The 26,360-nt window shown below is 38.1% G+C and overlaps 1 protein-coding gene across 1 annotated transcript; it reads left to right on the top strand.

Annotated features, from left to right (window-relative positions):
- Positions 1 to 2,229: 2,229 nt before the first annotated feature.
- On the top strand, positions 2,230 to 26,024 carry LOC133528244 (zinc transporter ZIP1-like). The gene is made up of 5 exons (XM_061865534.1): positions 2,230 to 3,384; positions 10,982 to 11,351; positions 20,822 to 21,029; positions 23,566 to 23,704; positions 25,291 to 26,024. The coding sequence occupies exons 1-5, from the start codon at positions 3,093 to 3,095 to the stop codon at positions 25,302 to 25,304; spliced, it is 1,023 nt and encodes a 340-aa protein (XP_061721518.1). The 5' UTR covers positions 2,230 to 3,092; the 3' UTR covers positions 25,305 to 26,024.
- The last annotated feature ends 336 nt before the right edge of the window (positions 26,025 to 26,360 follow it).

Raw genomic sequence — 26,360 nt, 5'->3', positions numbered from 1 at the left:
AAGTAAGTAACATTTACTCATAAGGCACAGCGTAAATTATAGTCGAAATTTTATAAGCTGGACGTTTACCACCTGAGTGAAAGTTTACCACAGTGAAATGGTAAACGTCCACCTTATAAAATTTCGACTATATATAAAAACATGAAATTTTTTAATTCTAATATTTTTGGTAAGGTAATTAAGTTAAATAAAGTCTCTCACATATTATGTGTTATAATTTACCCGTTTACCCAAATCACGGTACTTTTTTTATTGCTGATTCTTATAGCTAAAAAAAATCATGTCTGAGATTTTGGACTACTGTATAAATAAAATTTAAAAAAAAAAATCTAAACGGAAATGTCCGGCAGTTGGGTACCCTTCCTTGTCAAAGTAATAACTGAATCAGAAAACAGAAGAATTTAAATCTGATAATGATAACTGAAGTCTAAATTTTATCAACGAAATCTGTACTTGCGGTACCCTAAATGCGATATTTCAATACAATACCAAATAGTCACTCGGTAATAGATAACTCTTTAAGAGCCTATTACCGACCCATTCGATATTTCTCTGGGTCGGTAATAGATTTCTATACATTCTATTACCGAGGGTAATCTGATCATACCATCGGTAATAGGCTTAATTTGGAGTTTAATTAAACCTAATTCCGACCCATAAAAAGAATAAAACACAGATGGTTTTTCAAATCAAATCAAACACGTATATTACAAGCTTCTCGTAAAGACAGAATCACATAACTGGCAAGTACATTTTAGGTTTTAACTCAAAATAAAAAAAAGTTGACAGATTAAGGGTTCCCATAGAAACAAGGAAATCGGTGCTGAAGTTTTTGTTAAAAATTAAGGGTTAGTTAAATACTTTCCATACCACGGAAATAGCTCTTTAATAGCGTGAATAGATCAAGATTGGAATAAATAAAAGAAATTATAAAATTGATAATTTGTACCAAAACTAAAGAGTAAATAACAAAACTACCACTTTTTCTATTACCGTGGCATACCACGGAATTACTTACCACAGAAGTAATTGGCGCCTATCACCGCTGTATTTTATTTTCAATTTTAAACGTATTTCCGGGTCAAAAACTAAGTTAAAAGTAATTCAAAATCGTGTAGAAAACAATACACAACCTCTTAAAAGGCATTGCACTAGTTTATTTGCCATAACTATTACGTAAAACACTAAGTAAGATTGGAGTGCACTTACCTGTGGTGTCACGCGTCTGTATGGAACAACCGGTTCTTGCGCCGCCGTCGCACAAACTGACGAATCGCGAGTTTTTTGTTACACTCACACAAATGCACACTAATGGGCACGATAGACCAATGAATGAGCTTGTTTTGTGTATGCTTTATTTCTTAGGGAATAGATCTGTTTGCTTGCAAAATGCGTATTTGTAAACACCGCGGTGTTAGACGTCGATTTTGATACCCGCGTTAATAGCCGCCGTTACCCTACCGCAATAAAACAAAACGAAAGAAATTTCAATAAAATAATACGAAAATAATGAATTAACGAACATCAATTGACAGTTCAATCGCCACCATTTTTTTGTAAAAAAAAACTTTGTAAGATCCGGTCCGAATTGCGGATACTACTATTTGTCAACTATAGTAGAGATCGTTAAAAGTAGTTAAGTAGAATTAATTACTGCGTAACAATTGCGTAAATTTGTATAAGTTCATTGTTTTGATTGTATAATAAAATACGTAAAATATGGTGTTTTTATTAAATTTTAAACTTTTATTTCATGAATTAATTATTACGAATGAAGACTCGTAGGGTGTTTTGGAACGATGCGGTCTGACTTATTTCGGGGGTCTATTATAAACCGTCAATATACCTACCGTTGAATTACGTATGCACTTTTTTTGTCTCTTTCTTTTTGCTAATGACGTGAAAGGGATAAAGACAATAGAATCCAAATATTTCGAACTTGTATTAGGCCCCGCACGTTGAAATGACATTCGAATCTAAAGGTCACTTGAATGTTATTTTGTCTCACTCGGTGAGCAAAATGCGATTTTGCTCACTGTTTTTAAGCAGCAAATTACCCTTGTTTTAGTTGCTGACGTGAAAAGTAAATTACATACATGCGTCACCTGATAGGCTAGTAACGGAATAAAGTAGGGATGTTAAGTACCCTAATAATAGAGTTACACAGGATGATGCTGTTATGTCTGACCATACTCTAAGGGGTAAATTAAATATGCGGGTCATACTTAACAACTTTTATTATAAGACCAACCACAAAATCGCGAAAAAAAAATCTTCCGTCCCTTACATTTCGGTGTCACATGTCGACGTTTTCTATGGAACAGCAGATTTTTTGTTCGCAGTTTCGGGGTGGTCCCATAGTAACATTTGATCAGTATGACCTACATATCCTCCCCACAGTGTATGGTCAGATATAAAGAAATCACGCTGTATGCTCATAGTATATTACTAAAATACCAACTCAGTGCTATATAAATATTAAAATCACCATTAAGATACCATGGCCAATTAACATTTTTATACTGCCGAAAGTAGGTACTTCGGTAACAGTTATTTCATTTAAATGATGTAATTAATTATGAGGTAAGAGTGTAGGTACTCTAAAATTTCAAGCACTTTTTATTTACCAAGTTAGTAACCTCACAGTAGATAGTGTTTAGTAGACCGACCCGTCGACCGACCGTAAGATATCTAGATTAATCTAGAAGCCCACGTTTGAAAAAAGTTTTTTTTTTTCTCACCAATATTATCATTGGAGTGCAACTCGTCTCAACGTCTCTGCAAACCATCAAGCGGGCCCTATGCCCGTTTGCGTTCGACGAGTTATGACTGAACTTATCGTAGGAAGTGAGAGGATGCACGAGATCTATTTCAGTCCCAAATCAAATCTTTGCGCCCATCCCACGTGCATTGCGAATTCCTTGCACCGAGGCGGCGCATGGAGCAAACAAGGGACATTTTTATCATACATAATGATGCTGTTATCAAGTGGTCGCCTACATAACACCGCGCTCAGCTCAGTCGAGTCTCCGCGACCATCGCGCGCGCTGTGTTAATAGTTCGGAACGAGGCGTCCGCGCGCCGACAGCATAATGAACGTAACTATGGACACTGACATTATAATGACTTCCGAAGGCATGGATGGCGTATTGCGAGCGAAAATAATAACCATGGTGACGCTATTCGGTGTCTCCATGCTATTTGGATGCTTACCCATGCTCATTTCACTAAAATTCGACTGGTTTACGAAAAGCACCGGTACTGATGTGCGGACTTCCAATCAGTTTGTGATGGGGCTGCTGGCGTTTGGTGGAGGTGTTCTATTTGCCACCACTTTTATGCATTTGCTGCCGGAGGTGGATTTAAACATACAGCTGCTTCAAGGTGAGATATGGTTGTGGAAACATTTCTGCACTAGCAGAAACATTGATTCTTCTGTCCCCGACAATACAGGGAATGGAGCCTAATTTCTGGTAGGTGGTGATTTACGGGTAAAATCGCTGCAGTAGTTTTGAGCTGTCTCCAAATTGTACACAACAAAATTAGGCAATCTTCTTCTAAATACTTGTACACATAATTCCGTTCGCATCCCTCGCACGAAAACGAGAGGTGTTATAAGCTGGTTATAAGTTTTAACCTGATAAACCGATTTTGATCTAGTTTATGTTTGAAAGGTGGCTCTTTCGAACGAATCTTGGTCCAAAGTGTTCTTAACTGAAGCTCTTTTTAGGGTTCCGTAGTCAACTAGGAACCCTTATAGTTTCGCCATGTCCGTCTGTCTGTCTGTCTGTCTGTCTGTCCGAGGCTTTGCTCCGTGGTCGTTAGCGCTAGAAAGCTGAAATTCGGCATGGATATATAAATCAATGTACCTCCCCTACACGTAAAGTGGGGGTGATTTTTTTTTCTGCTGCAACCCTACAGTGTGGGGTATCGTTGGAAAGGGCTTTCAAACTAATAGGGGTCTTCAACAAACATTTTTTGATTATGTGAATATATTCGGAGATAATCGCTCCGAAAGAAAAAAAAATGTGTCCCCCTCTAACTTTTGAATTATAGGTCCAAAAAATATGAAAAAAATCGTGGAAGTAGAGCTTAAGAAAGACTTTAAATGAAAACTATAGCGGACATGATCACTTTAGCTGTTTTTGAGTTATCGCAAAAAGTTTCCCCTTCATAGTAAAAAGACTTTAATTAGGTACTGATTATGCAAATTTGCCTATTTATTTAACTCGCGTTTCATCCCTTGGTTAAAATTTTACTATACGTTAAGCTCCAGTTTAGCTTATTGTGACGGAAGAGTAACTACGGAACCCTACACTGAGCGTGGCCCGACATGCTCTTGGCCGGTTTTTAATTAATGAAGGGATTTCTGCAGAAATGCCTCTTGTTGCTCAAATATACAAATGTGCAAGTTGATAGATAGTTAAAAACAAGAACTTTATGCCACTGAATTCCGCCTCATTCTGATCAAATTAATGAAAAAAAAAATAGGGTAGACAGTGATTTTGTGTTATTACTTCTACCGCATTACTATCTGTATACTTACTTACATTGAAACTGAGCATCATTTAATCTAGTAGTATTCTATTGATTGAGATATGAGATTTGTTGCTCAATCACGTGAAAACTACTGAAAAGAATTCACCCGATCCGAACGGGACCAAATGCATTGTGTTACGAGGAGCGAGATGAAAGAAAGAGGGGGCGTGGGGGGTGCAGTTTAATGACCTTTACGCAGAAGGATTTTAACAAACGGACGTAAAATGACGTTAATTTGTAAGTGTATTATATAAACGCGCATGGCTTAAAAGATTTTCACGGAACTATTATCTCGTTGATGAAATTAGGTAGCACGACAGAAATAATTAACAAAGCACTTAACAAATATTTGTACAACCATAAAGTTACGTAAGTATACTAGTTAATTGCAGGTAGCATAAAAGGTAGGGAGTATAAAGGATTATAAATCTTACAGCCTGCTTTAATTCTATTTATTGTTAGTTATATTACATATTTAGTTAAAAAGAATGTAATTACATATTTAAACATGTCTGTGATTTAAACAATCAAACATTGATAAAACCATTGTTTTACAGCATCGATCAATCAAAACTAGCTAAATATATTCAGCCCGCGTAGTCAAACGTGCCGATTGTTAACGCACCGTAGCGTAGCTTAGTCATCTCTCCCTATCACTCTTCCATATTAGAGAGACATTGAAAGTTGCGTTTCGTTCGCTACGGAACGTTAACGATAAGCATGTTGGCTACGCGGGCAGTACGTATTTATAATTCTTATCCCATCGTATTCATTTCATGTTGGCGCTAGTCAATTTTTTGGGGTACGGAACCCTCAAGTCAAAAGAAAATAGGATCGAGTGATCCTGTAAAGGTTTACTCTATTGCACAAAATATATACAAGGATGTATAAATGGAGGACTTTATGCTAAATAGCATTCTCTACCAGTCAACCATAGGTAAATGTTCTGTTTTGTGCGTCTGACTATTGTCCGTCTGTTACAGTCTATATGCTCCGAAACTACTGTACCTATGGACCAAATAAGTTGAAAGGGTATAGCCGGGTAAGCATGGCCAAACTGCCCTTAGCGAAAAAAATGATTTCCTTTTACTGGATTAGTAACCTATATAATATATATGTAGTGCTTTCACCAAAAAATAAGCTTCAGCTGCTTCAGGTTTAAAAAAAAAAAACCATTTGTATTTTATTACAGCCAAAGTACTACCTAATCCTATTTTTTTGTAATTTGGGTATGTTGTGTATACTTACAATTAACCTCGATTTCTGAAAAAAATATTGATTGAATCATCTCTTGAAAAAATAGTAAGAAAATTGAGTTGAAAATTTTCAGAAAATTTAAAAATTTACGTGCGAGATTTCGACAGTTATAAATTTATATATTTCATGTAGAATGAAATAATGTTTAACATATATTTTTTCAAAAATTAAAATCGGGATTAACAGTGTGAGAACCTCGAATTTGTCACATCACATACATTATTTTCATACAAAATAACTTGTACGTTAATAGATTATGTACCTACAGTCAACACAGTATGCAAAAATCAGGCAGTAGGTAACTTGTTAATAGGATGTGGTAAATATGGTTAGTTTTTTCGCGTTTACTCTCCTAATGAGACAAGTAGTGTTTGTCAATCTGTGCTTGTTTGGGATTGAAGTACCTACCTAGGTGTGAGTTTTTATCATTTATTAACACCCAGGTACCTACTGTCATGGCTCACAGGTAAACATCGTGCAATCATCTATAGGTATTTTGAGACCGATGTGTGAGACTTATTATGATCGATATTTTTAGGACACACATTAAATTGTGATCTGGATCCGGAAGAAAAGTGGGAAAAACACAGCCTATTATCCCCAATTCTATACGCTACCTCTCGACGCCCCTAAGCCACTCACACCACTCTTGCTCCTGGTCATCTTCACGACGTGAGTTGGGGCCCATTTAGTGGACGGCAAGTCACCTCCAGCCTCGATAACTAGTGTAAACCATTGTTATGGTAGGTGCCCGGACCCCTAAACCTCAATCCATAAACCTTTTTACCCTTCGTGCGCGAGTCCGACTCGCATTTGGCCGGTTTTTTTTACACTTGACTATACATGATTAAAGATTGATCTAAAGTTTTGATTAAGTTAATATTTTTGGAAATGATTCCAATAATATTCACAATTTTTTTATTGGATGGTTAGTTAGTACGTGAAATTAAACCTTATTAGTTAATCTGACCCCTATATGTGAATAAAATTATTACTCTTATGTGTAATTAGGCTTTAATCCATTTAGTAACGAATAGTTAAATGATTATGATTATTATTAATAATCACAACACATTGTCATTACGCCTTACGAAGCATTGTCGCTACATACCGGAACAACCTCTGCTATCGGCTACGACGTAGCGCTACGAACGTAGCTTAGCAGTGAACGAGTAGCTTATCGTTGCTTTGTGCCTATCAATCATCATAGATAATGTAAATAGGTTTAGGACTCTTGGTAGCATACCGCGGTTTTAGAATCCATGGAGACGCAATTTTTTTTTTCTTCAGTCAAAGTAAATATTACATGTTTATTTATATGTAAAGATTCCGTAAATGCTAGTAAACATAATAAACGATTATGGGGTATGGGGTAGGAGGGTCGTTTATGGAACGTGAAATTGTTGTTTTATTTTCTTTTACCATCTTAAAGAATGTGTTTAAATAAGTATGTTTTGTCAGATACTTTTTTTTTTCCGATGTACATTTAATAATATATTGGGGTTCTTCAGTATATCTTGGTAAATATTGATCGGAGAATAGAAGTAAACATAACATAACATAACGCTCTTATTTAAACACATTCTTTACGATACCCTACCCCATACCCCAACCGTTTATTTAGTTTACTAACATTAATTTAATTTTAATGTAAATAGCCTTTAAAAAAATCTATTATTATCCGTTTATTTAGTTTACTAACATTAATTTAATTTTGACATATAAATATTCTATAGCACCACAGTATGCTACCAAAAATCCGAAGCCTAGTAGCCTGTTAACTTTTATTAATACGACTACAGTATACTTTATTAATTATTGCAAAATCTGAAGGTGTACCTCCATCATTGCCAATAATATGCTGATAAACTTACAAATCGTATTCGAGTTCAGAATCAGCAATACCATAAACAATCTAATCATTTAATTAGGCAGATTGCTATCTTATTTTGTAATACTGAATACCGGTTGATTAGATCCTTAAAAACGGTGGCTAATCACTAATCAGGTAGCTCATACTTTTGTTTAAGTTCACCTGCTGCGATGTGAGCCATAGGTTTTGTTTATTAAGACTAGCCTTTGTTTTGAGCCTAGCCCGTTTTAGGAATAGATATATTAATTATTAACTAACACAAACGGGACTTAATCGCGTCCCGTTTGGGTTAGTTAATAATGTGTAAAAATCGTGAAAGTTTAAATCAGTGTAGATATATTAATAATAGATTTTTTTAAAGGTTTACAGAGGTACACTGAAGGTATACAATATCACTGCATACTTTTAGTGCGGTACATGTACAATGCAAGATTTCATAGGTCCACCCGCTATCCTGACGTCAGAATGGCGGGTGGAGTTTTTTTTGTTAAATATCTCGTGTTAGGGAAGGTATTTATTTAATTAAACTTTATTGCACACATAAAGAAAAATGTACAAATGGCGAACTTAATGCCAAAAGGCATTCTCTACCAGTCAACCATTGGGTCAAACAGAGAAGGAACAATATATTTATAAATATTTCGATGATATTCGCTGAGCTGCCACCCGCCATCCTGACGCTCACGTTTAAAATACAAAAAATGCCTTCTCTGAGTGTCTGAAGGGTAGGTTTGAGCCTAAATTATAGTTATAGCTGTGAGGCTGTGACTTACATTCGCCCAAAACCAGTCCCGAAATTGTTTTAAGGTGTATCAAAATTGTGTATTTGTGTATAACGTTTCCAGCTTTCGGAAACAGGAATGAGGAGGCTGAATTTGGGTGACACGAATACCTAATCAGTGCAAAGTTAAATCGAACCCACTTCTCGGTTTTAGATGGAGTTTAAAAGCGCCGTTTCCAACAGTTTCTGATTTTGTCTCACAGCCGCATTTAAACATTACGCAAGCCTCGTTGTCCAAACTTGATCGTCTCCTCAACAACTACATCAGATTCATTTTTAACCTTCGCAAATATGACCATGTCTCCGCTTTTCGCCGTAAACTTCAATGGCTCCCAATACGTTAACGCAGGTAATTGCGAATTTTATGTACCTACGCTGTATTCAATTTTATTTGACCAGACATTTATCTAAGGTCCAAGTTTGAGTTTATAACAGCCCGTCCTGGCTGTGTCCATCATATGTAGGTATATAAATTATCATAGATACATCGACTTCTGTCTATTCTCATACCCACTTTATGCAGTTCTGCACCAAACTGTCTCTGTTTAGCCCAATGCCTTAAGGCGTTAAGTCCGCCATTTCTACTCTTTTTAGGGTTCGGTAGCCAAATGGCAAAAAACGGAACCCTTATAGATTCGTCATGTCCGTCTGTCTGTCCGATTATTTTATAGTAAATTTGTGCAATAAAATTTAAATAAATAAATAAACGCCTTATTCAAGAGTGAATCAACATTTTTTGCAATGGTTATTGGTTATGTTCTCCTGGGTTACTCTTAAAGCCCTGTACGGATATTATGGTCGTTCTTGTCTACGTGTGACAGCGTGATAAAACGGTGTCCGTCACTTTCTATCCCGCTGTGTTAAAGTGTGACAGTTATTTATTATGTGGATAAAGCCATCCATAATACGCCTGCAGGTTTTATAATATTAACCATTCCCCTAGATGACGGGATAGATTAACAACAAAAAATTGTTAATCCACGAATACCTACCTAAGATGTACCTGTATACTTGTATCATATACTTCCTAATTGCAGCGCCACGGATATATCATTTTGTTTCCCCTATGGGCTATCCTCCTTATGTCGCCAATTACTGTATCTCTATGCAATTGACCGTTTGATATCCCCTCGATGTACTCGTAATAAGAATTATCTGGAATAATAATGAGAACTTGTATCCTTGTAGTCTGAACAACACACAGAATAAAAAACATATAAGTACTTTATATACCCTACCTAACGGTTGTCTGGAAGAGATCGCTTTTTAGTGATAAGACCGCCTGTTGTTTACCTTTTCTTAATGTGTTGTATTATTTGTATTGTTTCTGTATTGAGGTGTGCAATAAAGAGTATTTGTATTGTATTGTATATAGTGCAACGAGGGTGTAAGAGAAATATTGGAAACGCGTTTGTTCTCTTGTGAGTAAAAGCTTATATTTTCACAATCCATAATTCCCTCGGGATCAATATAGACCTGTGTCCTTTAGTACAGCTGCATGAAATAAGATCTTTTTCGAGCAAGTGTAATGAAAAGGAACATATTATATACACTTAATTATCGGTCGGAATTGTATGCATGGGCTTATCTTTACTTTAGATGTATGGCCTACGGTGTATAAAACATATTTTACTAAGGTCAATCATCATTAACTGAGGCGCAAAAATCACGGCTCAAGGTTTGCCAAAGGGCAATGGAGCGGAGTATCCCGGGTATCCGAAGATCTGACAGGGTAAGGAACACAGTGTTTCACTCCAAAACCCGTGTCGTCGATATTGGGATGAAGACCGCCAGGCTAAAGTGGGACTGGGCTGGACATGTCTGCCGGATGAATGATGACAGATGGGCTAAAATAGCAACTAGCTGGCATCCCCAGTGTAGTCGTGGCAGAGGCAGAGCGAGAAAGAGATGGCGGGACGACTTGGATGCGTTTCAGCGGGACTGGCGGGATCTTGCTCAGCACAGGGAGGATTGGAAAGCTAGAGGGGAGGCCTTTGCCCAGCAGTGGGACACACAAATAGGCTAATAAAAAAAAAGGTAACAATACCTACCTGCAGGGGCGTAGCTACCGCCGTATCTGCCGTATCAATTATACGGGGCCCCCGGGCCACGGGGGCCCCCAACGTGCGTTTTTGTGAGAAATCTTTACCCTTCCTAAGGGCCCCCAAACGAATTTTTATACGGGGCCCCGCCAAGGCACGCTACGCCACTGCCTACCTGCAACAATTCATACCTGCCTTAATCACTATTGATATAGTTTGGCAAGGCTTCTGTTTGTAAGTAGGTATGTATACATATATTTTTTTTTGATTGCTGGATTAATAATTAAACAATGATAAATAAAAGGATATACAATGTCAGACAAGAGGTTGATGGCCGAAGATAGGAATCCCCTTTGATTATATCAGTTTCTCATAATCATAATAATTATTCATAAGATAAGCACGCACTATTACACAAATACTCGTCCAATTCAAACCTGAAAGACAATGGTTTTATACAATACCTTTAAAAACTTCATTTGTTTTCAGAGGCTGGTGATCTCGCAGACATACCGCTGTACCTGGCCGCCCTCATAATGTGCGGGGGCTTCTTCATGATGTATTTAATCGAGGAGTTGGTACACGTTTACATCAACAGCAGAGAGAACAAGACTGCCAACACTAGCTTTACTAGAGTCCTTAGTATTAGAAGAACAAGTGTGCCTGATACACCGGAACCTTTAAAGGAGGTTAACGTCCCGAAGAGTCATGGGCACGGCCATAGTCACCAACCTTTGGTGTCTGGAGACGATCCTGTGACGCAGACGCTGAGGGGGCTCTTGATTGTGTTGGCGTTGTCGATCCATGAGCTTTTTGAAGGGTTGGCTGTTGGATTGGAGGCTTCTGCAGCGAATGTGTGGTAGGTGTAAATAATAAATAAATATAATTCAGTCCATATACGCCCCATTGCTGGGCACCGGCCTCCTCTCATGCGCGAGAGGGCTTAGGCTATAGTTCCCACGGGTTGGGGACTTCACATTCACATACACCTTTGAATTTCTTCTCTGATGGTGCTGATGTGGGTTTTCGAACATTGCTTTGTTTCACCGAAAAGCTAGTCGTAAATATCAAATGATATTCCGTACATAAGTTCCGAAAAACTTATTGATACGAGTCAGGATTTGAACCCACGACCTCCGGATTGAAAGTCGAACGTCATTTCCACTCAGCCACCACTGCTCCTTGGTACCATGTAAATAGTAAATTCCTAAAAATACCTATTTGTACTTGTAGATAGGCAAATAAATGCAGTTACTTATATATGTCTGTTTTTCTAGCTTAAAATATAATCATGGTTAAGGCTGCATGGCAGCTGAGTGGAGAGCGAGGTCAAAGATAAACAATTAGTGGTAAGAACACGGTAAAATGGTCATCCTTAGCTAACTCCTTCCAGTCTTCCCATTTTACCCCTTGAACGCCAAAAACTGTTAATGTGTTAACTGTAGCCGATTGCGAATACATGCAATTTGGATATGTCAAAAATGGATTTGGAAATCTGTTCACTCCCTACACTGCACTGCACTTCCTACCTATTGTAATGAAACACTTCACTTGACAACTTAATACTCATTTATTCCGAAACCAAATTTACCTTATAAGGGGCTGTAGAAAAATCTTAATAGCGTGAAGTAGCCGATAGATCAGCGACATCTACTGTGAAATTGGGCAACTATAAAAACTAAACATACTACATTTAACATTATCGGCCCCCAAGGACGACTTGTCCTTCATAAAGATCCATGTAAATAAAACAAACCAAGAATAGTGAAGTAAACAGCACGTGAAAACATGAATCAATAATAATAAGGTTAAATTACATAGTGAAACTCAAATAGAGCTATTCTTCAAAACTAAAACACATTAAACTTCTTAACAGATAGTTAAGGATCCAGAGGTAGAGGGCAAATTTTAGCAATGGGTCTTCGAAAAGTACCATTCTTTAATTTCAACGTAACCACTCGTGTTAAACCATCTCTACCAGGATGCTTATCTATTATACAACCTAACAACCACTTTCCGGGAGGGAGTCTTTCATCCTTGACCAAAACTACTGTTCCAATATCAGGATCAGGATTAGTAACGGTCCATTTATACCGGTTTTGTAGTGTTGTTAAATACTCAGAACTCCAACGAGTCCAAAGCGATTGCAACATCCTTTGGAGCAATTGCCACCGATCCAAACGGGATACTGGCACAGTGGCGAGACTTTCTTCCGGAACAGTGATAGGAGCTTCGCCTATAAGAAAATGTCCCGGTGTAATTGGAGAAGCATCATCAATAGAATTACTGATGGAAGTTAGTGGCCGAGAATTTACACAAGACTCCACTTGAGTCAACAGTGTAGAATACTCTTCGAACGTGAGAAGAGTTTGTCCGATTACACGCTTAAGGTGAGACTTGATCGACTTCACGCCGGCTTCCCAGAGTCCACCAAAATGTGGTGAGCCAGGAGGAATAAAGTGCCATGTAGTTTGGTCATTTGCCAAAATCTCAGATATTTCTCCAACTACTTCTGAGTTCCTATTCCTAAACATGGTGTCAAGCTCTTTAGACGCTCCGATGAAGTTGGTACCACAGTCGCTCCACAGATCACTACAATGACCGCGTCTAGAAGTGAAACGACGAAAGGCGGCAATAAAAGCAGCCGTGGACAAGTCACTCACAAGTTCTAAATGAATGGCCTTGGTCACGGTGCAAACAAACAAAGCAATGTAGGCTTTACATGTACGTTGACATCTACCTGGGTACAATTGGACTGGACCAGCAAAATCCACTCCACTTTTACGGAAGGGCTTATCTGGCGTTACACGACACGCAGGTAACTGACCCATCAATTGATTGATCGGTGTTGCAGACTGTTTGAAACAAGGGATGCATTTATGAACAACTTTCCTAACTAAATTTTTAGCACCGATTATCCAGTATTTGCAACGAATTCCATTCAGAGTCAGTTGAGGACCTCCGTGCAAACAATGAATATGAGCATCATTCACAATCAAAACAGCTAAGTGACATTTCGAGGTTAGAACGACAGGTGACTTTGTATCAAAATTAACATTTGCATTACGTATGCGACCAGTAACTCGAATAATGCCATTTTCGTCTATAAACGGGGCAAGTGGGGTCAAAACATCAGATTTCGGAAGCCTTTGGCCTTTTCTCAGCATTTGTAACTCTTCCTGAAACCAAAACTCCTGAGAGAGTCGAATGCAAACTTTTGTGGCATATCTCAATTCGGTAACTGTAAGATGCTGAGGAAAAATCTCAGGAACTATCTGATTATTTTTTACATCAATATGTGCTTTACACAGCTTTACAAATCGCAATAAGTATGCTGTAACGCGAATCAATTTTGTCAGAGTAGAGTATCTAGCCAAATATGTAAGTCGATCATCACTCTCATTCGATACACCAGCTTGAAGTGCTACTATCTTACTATCATTTCCTTTCGAATTTTCTTTGGCTTCTAGTTGTGTTGTTGGTATGTCGAGAGAAAGTGAGCGACAGTTATCAAAATCATTCTTTTGGTGAAGTACAGTTGGTCCGCGCCACCACAACTCGCAGTCTTTAAACAGATCGGGACGAATGCCACGCGACGCAACGTCTGCAGGGTTTTCTGCCGATTTTATGTGGTGCCACCGGCCACTACTTACATTATTAACAATCTCAGTGACTCTATTAGCTACGTACGTTTTCCAAGTGCTAGGGTTTCTTCGAAGCCACGCTAAGACAATCATTGAATCTGTCCACGCAAATACAGATTCTTCGGGCAAACGAAGACTGTGCTGAACATCTTTGAGTAACTTCGAGAGCAATACCGCGCCACACAGTTCCAATCGTGGGACGGAGACTTGTTTGACTGGTGCCACTTTTGTTTTAGCAATGACAAGTGACACGTGAATTCCGTGGGGCGTGATAACTCGTAAGTAAACAACAGCAGCGTACGCTAAACAAGAGGCATCACTGAACCCGTGAATTTCCACTCTTTCCTTGCCGTCAAATTGTGTGTGAACCCAACGATCTAAATACAAGATTGGCATGTGACAGAGCTGGTCCCTGTAGCTTGACCACTCTGTGGCAAGTTCGAGAGGAAGTTCATCTGTCCAACCAATACCACTCAACCAAAGTTTTTGCAAAAACATTTTTGCAGTGATAATCACAGGCTCTAAAAAACCTAAAGGGTCATATGATTTAGCTATGTCCGACAGTACTGACGTTTTGGTGAAGCGTTCTGTGGGTTCCGAAATATCTACCTTAAGTTCGAAGACATCGTGATGTGAGTTCCATTTGATACCTAAAGCTTTGATGGTATCATCAAGCTTAATCTCGACACTTGGTTGATTAGTTTTTTCCGAACTAGGAATATTTTTCAACACGTCAGGACTGTTGGATGCCCATTTGTGCATTTCAAATTTCCCTTTTGCCATAGCTTGTGTGATACGACTCTGTAACTTAGTTGCTTGTTCCACGTCATTCGCACCAGTGAGTAAGTCATCCATATAAAAGTCATTACTTATAATTTCAACTAAGTCTGGGAATTGCTCTTTTTCGTCTTGTGCAAGCTGCTTCAATGTGCGAATAGCGAGGAACGGAGCACATGACGTACCATATGTTACAGTTAACAAACGTTTCTCGACGATTTCATCTTGTGGAGATGAGCGCCACAGTATGCGCTGATAGTCAACATCTTCTTTAGCGACGAGTATCTGGCGATACATTTGCTTTACGTCAGCAAGCAGACAAATCTTGTGAGTACGCCAACGAACAATGAGATCTCGCAAGTCTTGTAATAGTGATGGTCCAATAAGTAACTCGTCGTTCAGAGATGAGCCATTTGACGGCTGTGCAGTTCCATCAAAGACCACGCGAAGCTTTGTTGTGCTGCTGGATTCTCTTATCACAGCGTGGTGGGGGAGATGATAGACTTTGTGAGTTGGCTTATGTTGTGGGTCTACATCTTCTAGATGATTCAGCTTCTGATATTGATCGATGAAGTCCGCATAATCCTTCTGAAATTTAGGCTTGTTTGCGAATCTTTTCTCCATGTGCATTAGTCTCTGTAATGCGATCTGTCGAGAGTCGCCTAAGTTATTTTCGTGATCATCTTTAAAAGGTAATCGTACGACATATCGTCCATCATCTTGTCTATAGTGGGTTTCTTTATAGTGCTCTTCACATTGTTTTTCAAGATGTGTTATCGGTTTCTCATGTGGCTTGTACTCTTCAGTCTCCCAGAATTTGCGTAGGAGTTGATCTACCTCGATGAGTGCGTGGTGAGCTACAATATTGTGAGGTGGCAGATCACTTCGTGATTTAGACGCTCCAGAGACAAACCATCCGAGTTTCGAGTTTTGTGCTATAAGCTTGTCATCGTTATATTTGTGAAGTCCGTCTAGCAAAATAAATGCATAGACCTCGGCGCCCAGTAGAACATCAATAGGTCCCGGCGATTGCATGTGAGGATCCGCTAGTTGCAATTGGGACAGGGCAGGCCATTGTGAGATGTCAAACTCCTTTGAGGGTAACCAACCATTTATCTTCGAGAGTACGTGAGCGTTAACTTGCATTATATAGTGAGTATCTATCGGTGAGTAAATATCTAAGTTAACGACGTGTCGTGGCAATGATGCTTGATCTTCGAGACCTGTGATATTAGCTGGCTGCAAAGTCTTCTTTAGTCGCAGTAGTTGCACTGCAGACTCCGTAATGAAGGTTCCTTGTGAGCCTTGGTCAATAAGGGCTCTGAGTTGTACGAGAGAACCACTGCTATCTTTCAAGCATATCTGTGCTGTGGCTAATATCACTTGTTTTCCTCTTTGTGAGACCTTCAGACTTGTGAGTTGCTTGGTTTGTGTGTCATCAGGTTCTGTGGGTTTCTCCATAGTGACTGTATTCGCAGTTATACTCTGGTGGTGTAAAAGCGTATGGTGTTTGCGATTACAGGTTCTACATGTTGTGGCTTGTCTACAATTCCGTATGGAATGTCCTTTGACAAGGCAATTGAAGCATAAGTTGTTGTTTCTTACAAATTCTTTGCGTTGATCTATGTTGAGTTGTGCAAATTCCGTGCAGTGGCAGATGTAGTGACTTTTCTTACAATATGTGCATTCCGTATCAACTTCAGCGGTGAAAGATCTCACATTCTTTATTTTAGGTGCAGTAGCTGGTAGTTGAAATGTGGTCTCTTTCTTATCTTTCTTCTGTGTCGCTTGTACCATTTCCATCGCTCTGAATCGTCCCTCTAAGTATGATGTGAGCTTCTTATACGTGGGTAACTCTATAGATGAACCAAGCGATTGCTCCCAAGCTTTGTGAGTTTCACTATCTAACTTGGATACCACAATATGCACGATTATCGAATCCCAAGTAGTTGTATCAATCTGCAAATTTGCTAGACTACTGAGACACTGGTTTGTAGTATCAAGAAGATCCTTGAGGCCTTTAGAGCATTCGTACGTGAGTTTCTTCTGATTGAGCAGGCGATTCAGTTGGTATTAGCTATCACTCTATCATTGCTGTAGCGGCAGACTAAGGCGTTCCAAGCCTTCCCATAATTTGCGGCTGTGAGTTCGAAATGACGGACTACTTGTTCTGCTTCACCCTTCAAGCTTGACCTCAAATAATGATGCTTGTGTATGTCACTCAGACCTGGCTCATTGTGTACCATAGAGATAAACAAATCCTTGAAGTGCATCCATTCTTGGTAATCACCGGAAAATGAAGGGAGGTTTATCGGTGGGAGTTTACTCTTTGTGACAACTTGAGGTTGAGATGCATGAGGCACTTGAGGTGAGGCACCTTCTTGTATTGTGACAGATTCCGTCAGTTCCAATAAACTAGTCTTGAACTCCATATAGAAATCTTCAAAATCATTATAGAGTGCTTTCAGTTCCTTTTTCTCTTCAACGCTTACTGAAGACTTAAGAATTTCTCGGTGTTCAGCAAGGAATTGATTCCAGTATTCTTCAAGCGACTCTATCCGTATTTTCAAGTAACTTGCTGTATAACGCGTTGACGAAGTTTTCTTGTGATTAGTGTGAAGTCTTTTAATCTGACTAAAAAGTTCTTCTTGTGATGCTATGTTAGCCATTATTGTTTTAAAATTTGCTAAGTGAATGACAGATTTCAAAGTCTATTTGATTCTAAGTTTATTTTTGAACACAATTTTTCAGTGTTTTTTCAACCGAAATTACGCTAAGTCCAAGAATTCACAAAATCGACTAAGTCCAAAATTTAAACAAATTATTCTAAGTGTTTTTTCGACGGTTTTTTTCTAAGTCCTAAATTCACTCGAAATTGCACTATGTCTTTTTTCACACGAAATATTCTAAGTGTGTGTTACCGCGAAAATTGACTAAGTCTTTGACACTTCACATTTCCACTGTCACTGTACTCACGATTATCCTAGGTTCCGAAGGACCAATGTTCACTCCCTACACTGCACTGCACTTCCTACTAGTTAGGGAGGCGAGGTAGCTAAATGGCGTAATTCAACGGCGCCGTCGAGACCTATCAAAATCGAAAGATAAAATAATTTCGAAAAGAAAAGCTCGTATGGTAAAAACCATTTTAGCGGTGGGTTTGGCGTGTACCGTTTTTCAAAAATGTTAAAAAAAACAGTTACTTGGGCATTCTCGAGCGCGTCAGATATTCATACTACGTATGCCCCAAGTGCCTCTGATAACAACGGTATACTAATCTGCCGGTTTGCGTGGTGGGGGTAGGAATATAAAGTAGTCAAAAATGCAAAAAAAAAAAAATTTACTCGAGCGCGTCAGATTTTTGGAAGGGGTGTTAAATAGGCCCCAAGGAAGCTCCCTCTAAAAAAACTGACGATTTCGGCGTGACGATAAGTTACGATGAATTTTTGAAAATGCAAAAAAAAAAAGTTATTTTGAAATACTCGAGCGCGTCAGATTTTCATAGGGGAGGTTTATCTCGGTATCCTGAAAGCATATTTTCTTAATCTGACAAAAATATTGGTGGGTTCACTTAATCTGACCGAAAAAGGTTTTTTGGTTTCTTTTTTTTTTTCTTTCTTTCTCCTTGATAAAACGGGGATTTTAAGAATGACAATATAGATATACTCAAAAAACCGGGAGTTTGAGTTTTTATGATGCTTCAAGTCAAAAAGTTTTAACTTTGGACAAAAATGTAAAGAGACCTTTATTGTGTAAAATAAAATTACCTTATTTGTTTATTTAAACTTTTTTTTTGTAAAATGTATCGTTCGCGACTTATATGCCGCAACGCGTTTTTCGGAAGACGAAATGGCTCCTCCACACTTCCGGTCATGCGGAAACCGGCAGATTTTGTATTTTTAGTAAGTTTTAGATTATATTCTTCAAAATAAGAAATAAAAAAATCGCGCTCGAGAATGCCGGATTAACGTTTTTTTTTTTACAAGTTCGCGACCCTATAACTCGGCGGCGTCAAGGACTTATCGTCAGATTAGTTAAATTTAGTCTTAAAACACTAAAATCAACCCCCAATATCTTAATCTGACGCGCTCGAGTATTTCAGACTATCGATTTTTTTTTACTAATCTGATCGTCTATCCTAGGCGCGCGTCACTACATATAGAGCTAAATACTTTACAAGGTTGTTCTATTAGGTCTAAGGTATCTCTCATATCTTAAACTGCCACGCTCGAGTATTACCGAAAATTCCCCTATTCGCCTCCCTAACTATACCTATTGTAATGAAACACTTCACTTGACAACTTAATACTCATTTATTCCGAAACCAAATTTACCTTATAAGGGGCTGTAGAAAAATCTTAATAGCGTGAAGTAGCCGATAGATCAGCGACATCTACTGTGAAATTGGGCAACTATAAAAACTAAACATACTACATTTAACAAAATCTTTTTACAGACCTAGCAAAATGGATAAGGACAAAATCCTTTCATTTGTTTCGCTATTCCACGTATCGTAGGTAGTATCCGTCCTTGACGCCTCGAATTCAATGCAAATGTTACATATTGTATGTAATCGACAACCATACATAGGTTGGTATGTATGTACTTGTAGATAGACAACTGGACACTGTCGTGCAGCCTACCTACGTTAATACCATACTACAAAGAGTGGGCAAGTAGGTTATCTTCATACAAACTCACCGCGCGCGGCTTGTATGTGTGCGCACGCCCACACAAACAAAAGCCCCGGCTGGCGCACTGAGGAACGTGTCGAGATTTTTTTGAGTGTGCGTGCGGAGACGTAAAGATACTATGGCGCACACATACAAGCCGCGCGCGGTGCGATTGTATGAAGATAACCTACTTCCCTACTCTTTGTACTATGTTAATAAGAGGTCCTGTTTATTTGTAGAACAAGTTACGTGGGTACGCCACATGAGCGCATTCGGTGAAGGTTGTATACTTGCCTTGCACTCATTACTCATTATGTAGGTAGATACTAATATTTAAAGACGATATATTAAATTTAGGGAAAAAATCAACAAAATACTTGTACAGTCGGCTTGTCAATGGTGCAGTTTCCATCAATTCCATTGTGAGAAGACGATCACTACCTAAATATACCTACCATTTGGCGTCCACTGTAGGTACGTACGTGTTTTTATTTCTGACTGAAAAACAGTTGTTCACACATTACCGCAACAATAAAAATTATAACCTTTCATGACTTCAAACAAAAGATTGTTATTCTATACACCCACTTACCTTTGCGTTAAATAAGTAGGAATACCTACTTGCAATAATATAAGAACCAGAATAGTTATTTTAAATTCGCCGTGTTTGTGTTAGGGTGCTTAGATTCGGTTTATGTTTGAAACATCGCAATATCAAAAAAAAAAACAATAGAAAGCCTTTATGATTATGACATAACCATGTGATAGGACCTTCGCTTCGCTCAATTGATAACCCTCTGATTACGTACCTAACTAACACAGTATATTATAGTTATAGCAGAGGGGCGAAACTGATCCATTCGGGCATTTTCGGCTCGGAAATTAGTAATTATTAGGGTTGGCACAACTTGACGTCAATTTGCGTGCACAACCACAGATAATATAACGACTTGAATTTTGACAACCTTAAATAAACGAAAGGGATAGTGACATACATTAGAAAGGGACAGCATGATTGGTCACTCAATCGCTGACAAACTTCGGTTTTGTAGGAAGTTTCTTATTCTACGGTTTTAGTTTGTTCCAACTGACTAATAGCAACAGTAGCAAGTAGCAACTTAGCTAGCACGATCGCTTAATGTTCTACATAAAGCATTCTCAAGAAAAAATTGACAATAATAAAGCAAATGCTCCAATATACCAAATGCTTGCGCTGATCTACTATTTTTTTTCAGGTACATGTTTGGTGCAGTCTCAGCTCACAAATACATCATCGCCTTCTGCATCGGCGTGGAGCTCATAGCCGCCGGCACCAAGCGGTGGCTGTCTTTGGTCTACATCTTCACGTTCTCGTTCGTGTCCGGGCTGGGTATCGGCGTCGGGATCCTGCTGGTCGGCGGTGCTGGCGCGGCTGAGGCTGGACTCTACTCAGTTATACTGCAGGTGTGTTTAGTCAACATCTCTGTCTCATTCGTGTCCAGACTGGGCACTGGCATTGGTATCCTGCTGGTCGGTGGTGCTGGCGCGGCTGAAGCTGAACTCTACTCTTTTATACTATAGGTGTGTGTTAAGTTTTTACGTTTTAGATCGTGTCTGGACTGGATATATAAGTTAGGAAACTGTTGATTGGTGGTGCATGTATGTGGTTTGTATCAAAAGCTCCATAAGGGATAATAGATTTCCCACAAAGGGTGCAGTTAAGATCGTGCGAAACACAGTAGAAATGCTTGGAGTTTAGAAGTGAAACGATAAAACATCTATTGATATGAAAAGGACACACTTAGAGGAGTTAGAATAATTAATCTGATAAGGAAAAGTACTTGTAAGTACACAAGTAAACTAAGTAATTCATACTTTTCTAATGTAAGCAATAATTATCATTAGTATGGTATGAAGCTCAGTTTAAATTTTTTAGAGGTACAAGTAATTTACCTACCTAACAATTACCTACGGAACTACAGAACACTAGCAATAATAAAATAAGTACATTATTATAATGTTTCACGGATGCCTGCCCCTGTTATTCATACGCCTCAGCGAAACGAATTTGATTGTCTACCAAGTGACAACTCTGCACGTGTATAAAGATTAGTAAAGGAAACTTATGTCACTCTTACATTGTATGTATGATAGGATGTTGAGTGAAGTGGAAGTAATTAATATAGGTACAGTTATTAGTTAATGAATATATATGTAGTTATTACTAACGAGGACTGAAGATAATAGTTGAGATCTGTTTGAACTGTTATCTTGAGTCCTCGTCCTGTGTTGTCTGTTTCTGCCGACGATTGAATCTGCAGTCTGCAGTAATAGCATGAGATTGAACTTCACATACGAATGCAAAAGTAAGGTGAAAAGCAACATGTTGTCGACTTGCGAAATCCAACAAAACAGTATTCATTGCGGGGCCATGTATCTACAATAAACTACCCGACGACATTAAAAATATTGATAATGACCACAGAAATTCATTGCTAAACTAAAAAAAAAAGGTTGACCACAAGTGCATTTTATACGACATGTCAGAATATAATAATAATAATTCAATTTAATTTTAATGTAATGTTTTAATTTTGACTATGTACATTGTATTGATTATTTATTACGTGTTATTTATTGTTTTTATTTTACTCTTTTTTTGATGATAATTATTTTAATGAATTGTGATTTAACTGACATACTTATTAATATTACACCAATGACATGTAAAATTTTAATTTTATGAATAAATGGATATGAATATGATATACAAATCAGGACTTAAGTCTTCGCCTGTGGTTGATGGTTACCGTAAGCTATGCAAATTCCTATCCACAGGATACCAGTCTTAGAAGGAGCTTTGGTACTATATACTAATTTTTGGAGAGGGTATTATTACAATTTGTTTTTGTATAAACTGTTTCTAAGAATGAATGTTTACTCTCGCATGCATCTTACTTTTTGTGAATCATAAGCAGGGAGTCAGCAGGAGCCTATTTCTCGAGCGTTATTAGACTATTAGTATTAGTCCACGAATTGTCAAGTTGTATGGGTGGCTACACACTAATAATATTAGACTTATATTATTAGTCCGCGAACTGTCAAGTCGTAGTCGTGGTAACTCTTAGGTTACCATGTCAACACACTAGTCATATTAGACTAATATTATTAGTCCGCGAACTGTCAAGTCGTAGTCGTGGTAACTCTTAGGTTACCATGGCAACACACTAGTAATATTAGACTAATATTATTAGTCCGCGAACTGTCAAGTCGTAGTCGTGGTAACTCTTAGGTTACCATGGCAACACACTAGTAATATTAGACTGATAGCGTTTGAGAAATCGGCCCCAGGACAGGCTCAGCCTAGTATCAAGAGCCACAGTGAAAAATGTTAAGAAAGATCTGACAATAAATAATTATATATTATTATAAATATGCGACTATATAATTACAGTAAACTAACTAAATTAATTAGTGTAAAATATTAATATCGAGAAATATAATGAATAATACTAATATCAAGTACCTACTTGATATTTAAGATGAGACGTGGTGACAGATACGTATCGTTAGGTCTTTTATGTATCTAATTCAAATGAAACTAGTAATAAGTGGCAAATATTTTGTATATCATTATCATTTTATCATCTCAGGCATTAGGCATTTTTTCGAGTGTTTAGCAACAGTGTTAGTCATTCATGAATTCGATTGCATCTTGATAACATACAATATAACGATTATGTACCTATTCGTTATCAATCACTTAACCTTTTAAGGCAGAAGGAATATATTTCCCACCCTGATTTTGAACTCTATTTCAAAGTGATCGAGTTCAAAAGGTTAAACTACATTTACAGTACCTGTAGAGACCTGTGGCAAATGCATCGAATATGGGCAGAGCCAGCGGCCAGTAAATTTTGCCCGCTTTGCCGTCCTATTGTTAGGCCGCTGTTAGATTAGAGAGAAAGTTACCTTTTATGACATTAGTTATTTTCAACAGGGCCTAGCATGTGGCACGCTGATGTACGTGGTGTTCTTCGAAGTGTGGCGGCAGGACCGCTCGGGAATACTCCAGTTCGTCTGCTCCGTGCTAGGATTCGTTGTCATGGTGTCGCTGGAGCTGGTCGTGGAACTCTTCGGTAAAACTAATTCATATTGCTTTTCTACCGGAGGTGAATTGCAAAGTCATGTGTATCCTATCGATATAAAATAATCCTTTGTTTTGTCTACGTTAATACAAAATTGCAATCTACCGTGATCATAATTTGATGACCGGTCCGGCCTAGTGGGTAGTGAAGCTGATTGCGATGGTCCTGGGCTCGAATCCCGGTAAGGACATTTATTTGTGTGATGAACGCAATTTGGTCCTGAGTCATGGGTTTATCTATGTATATAGGTATTTATATATTATATATATCGTCGTCAGAGTACCACAATACCTACAAGCCTTCTTGAGCTTACCGCGGGGATTATATTTATTTAATTTAACTCCCCACTTGATTCCTTGCACTAGAAAAACCTAATGATTTGGTGTATTCCCATCTATGCCCGCCCACCCGTCAGGCCAAATAATTTTGCCGCCAAAATGATTTGGCTAGGCCAGTTACGACTTCCCAGATAAAAGTTGGATGATTTTACAAGTGCCGTCGGAACTGGCGTAAGGGTTATTATGCTATATTCTGAGCATGAACTCCCACACTCAACACACGCGCTCGGTGCAGGACGCACGACAAGGCGCAAGTACCTTCTCCGTTTATCACCTATATATAGATCGTGTCGTTCACGACGACGCGTAGACACGGCGAGAGTTAAGACTAACTCGTATTTTCATGTCATTAAAGGTTAGATTTGACAAATCTGCACGTCATCGTGGATGGCACGAACTATAGTGTGTTAACTGTTAATCCAATAATTACGAAACGTCATATAGGAATTAGGAATCTGATAAGAATTATGATATATTTTTTTGTAAATCACCACACAATCTATATAAGTGTTTGTGATAAGATTAGGCGTAGTATACATATTTTTAAGCGATAGCGATTGCCAAATATCTACTGGTGTCGAAAAAGATAAAAAAGGTCGTTACACTTGATAATTAATTAGGGGAATATTTTATTTCTTTTTTTGGTACCTATCTAACAAAGTCTAATTGATTGTAATCAATAAATCTTTTCTACCAGGTCAGTTGAGGCATTGTGTATTCAATGATTGTGTATAAATGTATTTTTCACCACACCAACTGGTAAAAGCCCTTTTGATGACATGTGGTGCAAAGTAATCTGATGCAAATTTCGAGTTGCTTCCTTATGTTAGCCGGTAGAATTGACTTTTAAATGATGATTTTCAATGATTATTTTTTTATTAGGTACGTTCATTTGGATTAGATTTTTTGGTATTTCATGGTTAGTATTTTCCTCGCGTTGGTGTGGTGAAAAAATTTTGTGTTTCACTCGGAGACAAAGTTTGTTCAACCGTCGTGCTTTGAAACCCTCGCAATGCTCAAGATTCCATTTCTTGAACCACTCGCTACGCTCGTGATATTTTTGAATCTTTCGCTTGCTCGGGTATCAATTAGCACGAGCAGCGGTTAAACAACAACTTTGCCCGCTTTTAAAACCAATAACTATTTTTTATTCAGCTGTGTAATTTTCATTATATTTTGTATGTAGAATCATGATATATCTAAAATTTACTTTAAAATCGGTTTTATTTTTTGTTTCAGTCGTTCCAGATTAGCAGAACAATTAGAATCTATTACCACAAAATGTATGTGTTTGATCACAATCCCAGTGCTTCCAAATAACGGTGGGAAGAAGTTGATAACTCCAGATATAAAATTGAAGAAATTTGAACCTTATGTAATTCTACTATATTTGAAGTTCAATTTAACGAATTATCAACTTCTTACCTCAGTGTACGTATATAAACTACTAACATTAAGTAGGTACTTCAGGGGCCCATTTCTCAAACGGTATTAGACTAATATTATTAGTCTACAAACTGTCAAATCGTATGGGTTCAACATACTAATAATATTAGCCTAATATGGTCCGAGAAATAGGTCCCAGCTTCATGTATTAAATGAATTCAGACTCTTAGGATTGGATATCTAAATCTAATTTACCCTCAAACGGTTCAACTTTTATTGCTGTGCCGCTTCTATTGGGCTACGTACGTAAGTAATATTGTGTATTAAGAATGTGAATATTATTATAAATACAAACCTAATTAACAATAGTAAGATTATTATTGTAATTTAGGTAATTAATATATATAGGTATGTAATTCTAGTTGCTATAATAAATGGATAAATGGACTTATGAGGGTAGGTATAGTCGAGTTACCTATAATTGTGTTTGTACAGTATTAGACAAATAAGTATTTTAGTCGTTGAAAATGCGTTGCATGTTGATCAGAAGCATGTGTTTGTTAAATAAAGTTTGTATTAAAGCAACAGTTTTAATGATACTTATTGCAAGGTGCTTAGCCAACGTACCAATGGTTAATACTCCGTAGCGTAGCGTAGTCATCTCTCTCTATCACTCTTCCTAGTGTAACTGACAGTTGCCTTTCGTCCGCTACGGAGCATTAATTGCCATGTTGGCTACGCACCGACAACAGATATACGAAATAATCCTAAGTATTTCATTGTTTCCTCCGCCTTAAGTCCCATTCCTCATTGCTATAAGTTGTGATCACCATGAATTCCTTTCCGAACGATTGCATTCCACTTGTTACGTCATCGCGTGGGCACCTCAACACAACCACACGGCGATTCATGGGTCGCAGGCG

This window comes from Cydia pomonella, chromosome 19 (genome assembly GCF_033807575.1).
Source record: "Cydia pomonella isolate Wapato2018A chromosome 19, ilCydPomo1, whole genome shotgun sequence".
Taxonomy (NCBI): Eukaryota; Metazoa; Arthropoda; class Insecta; order Lepidoptera; family Tortricidae; genus Cydia; species Cydia pomonella.
This window is presented reverse-complemented; position numbering and strand designations above follow the sequence as displayed.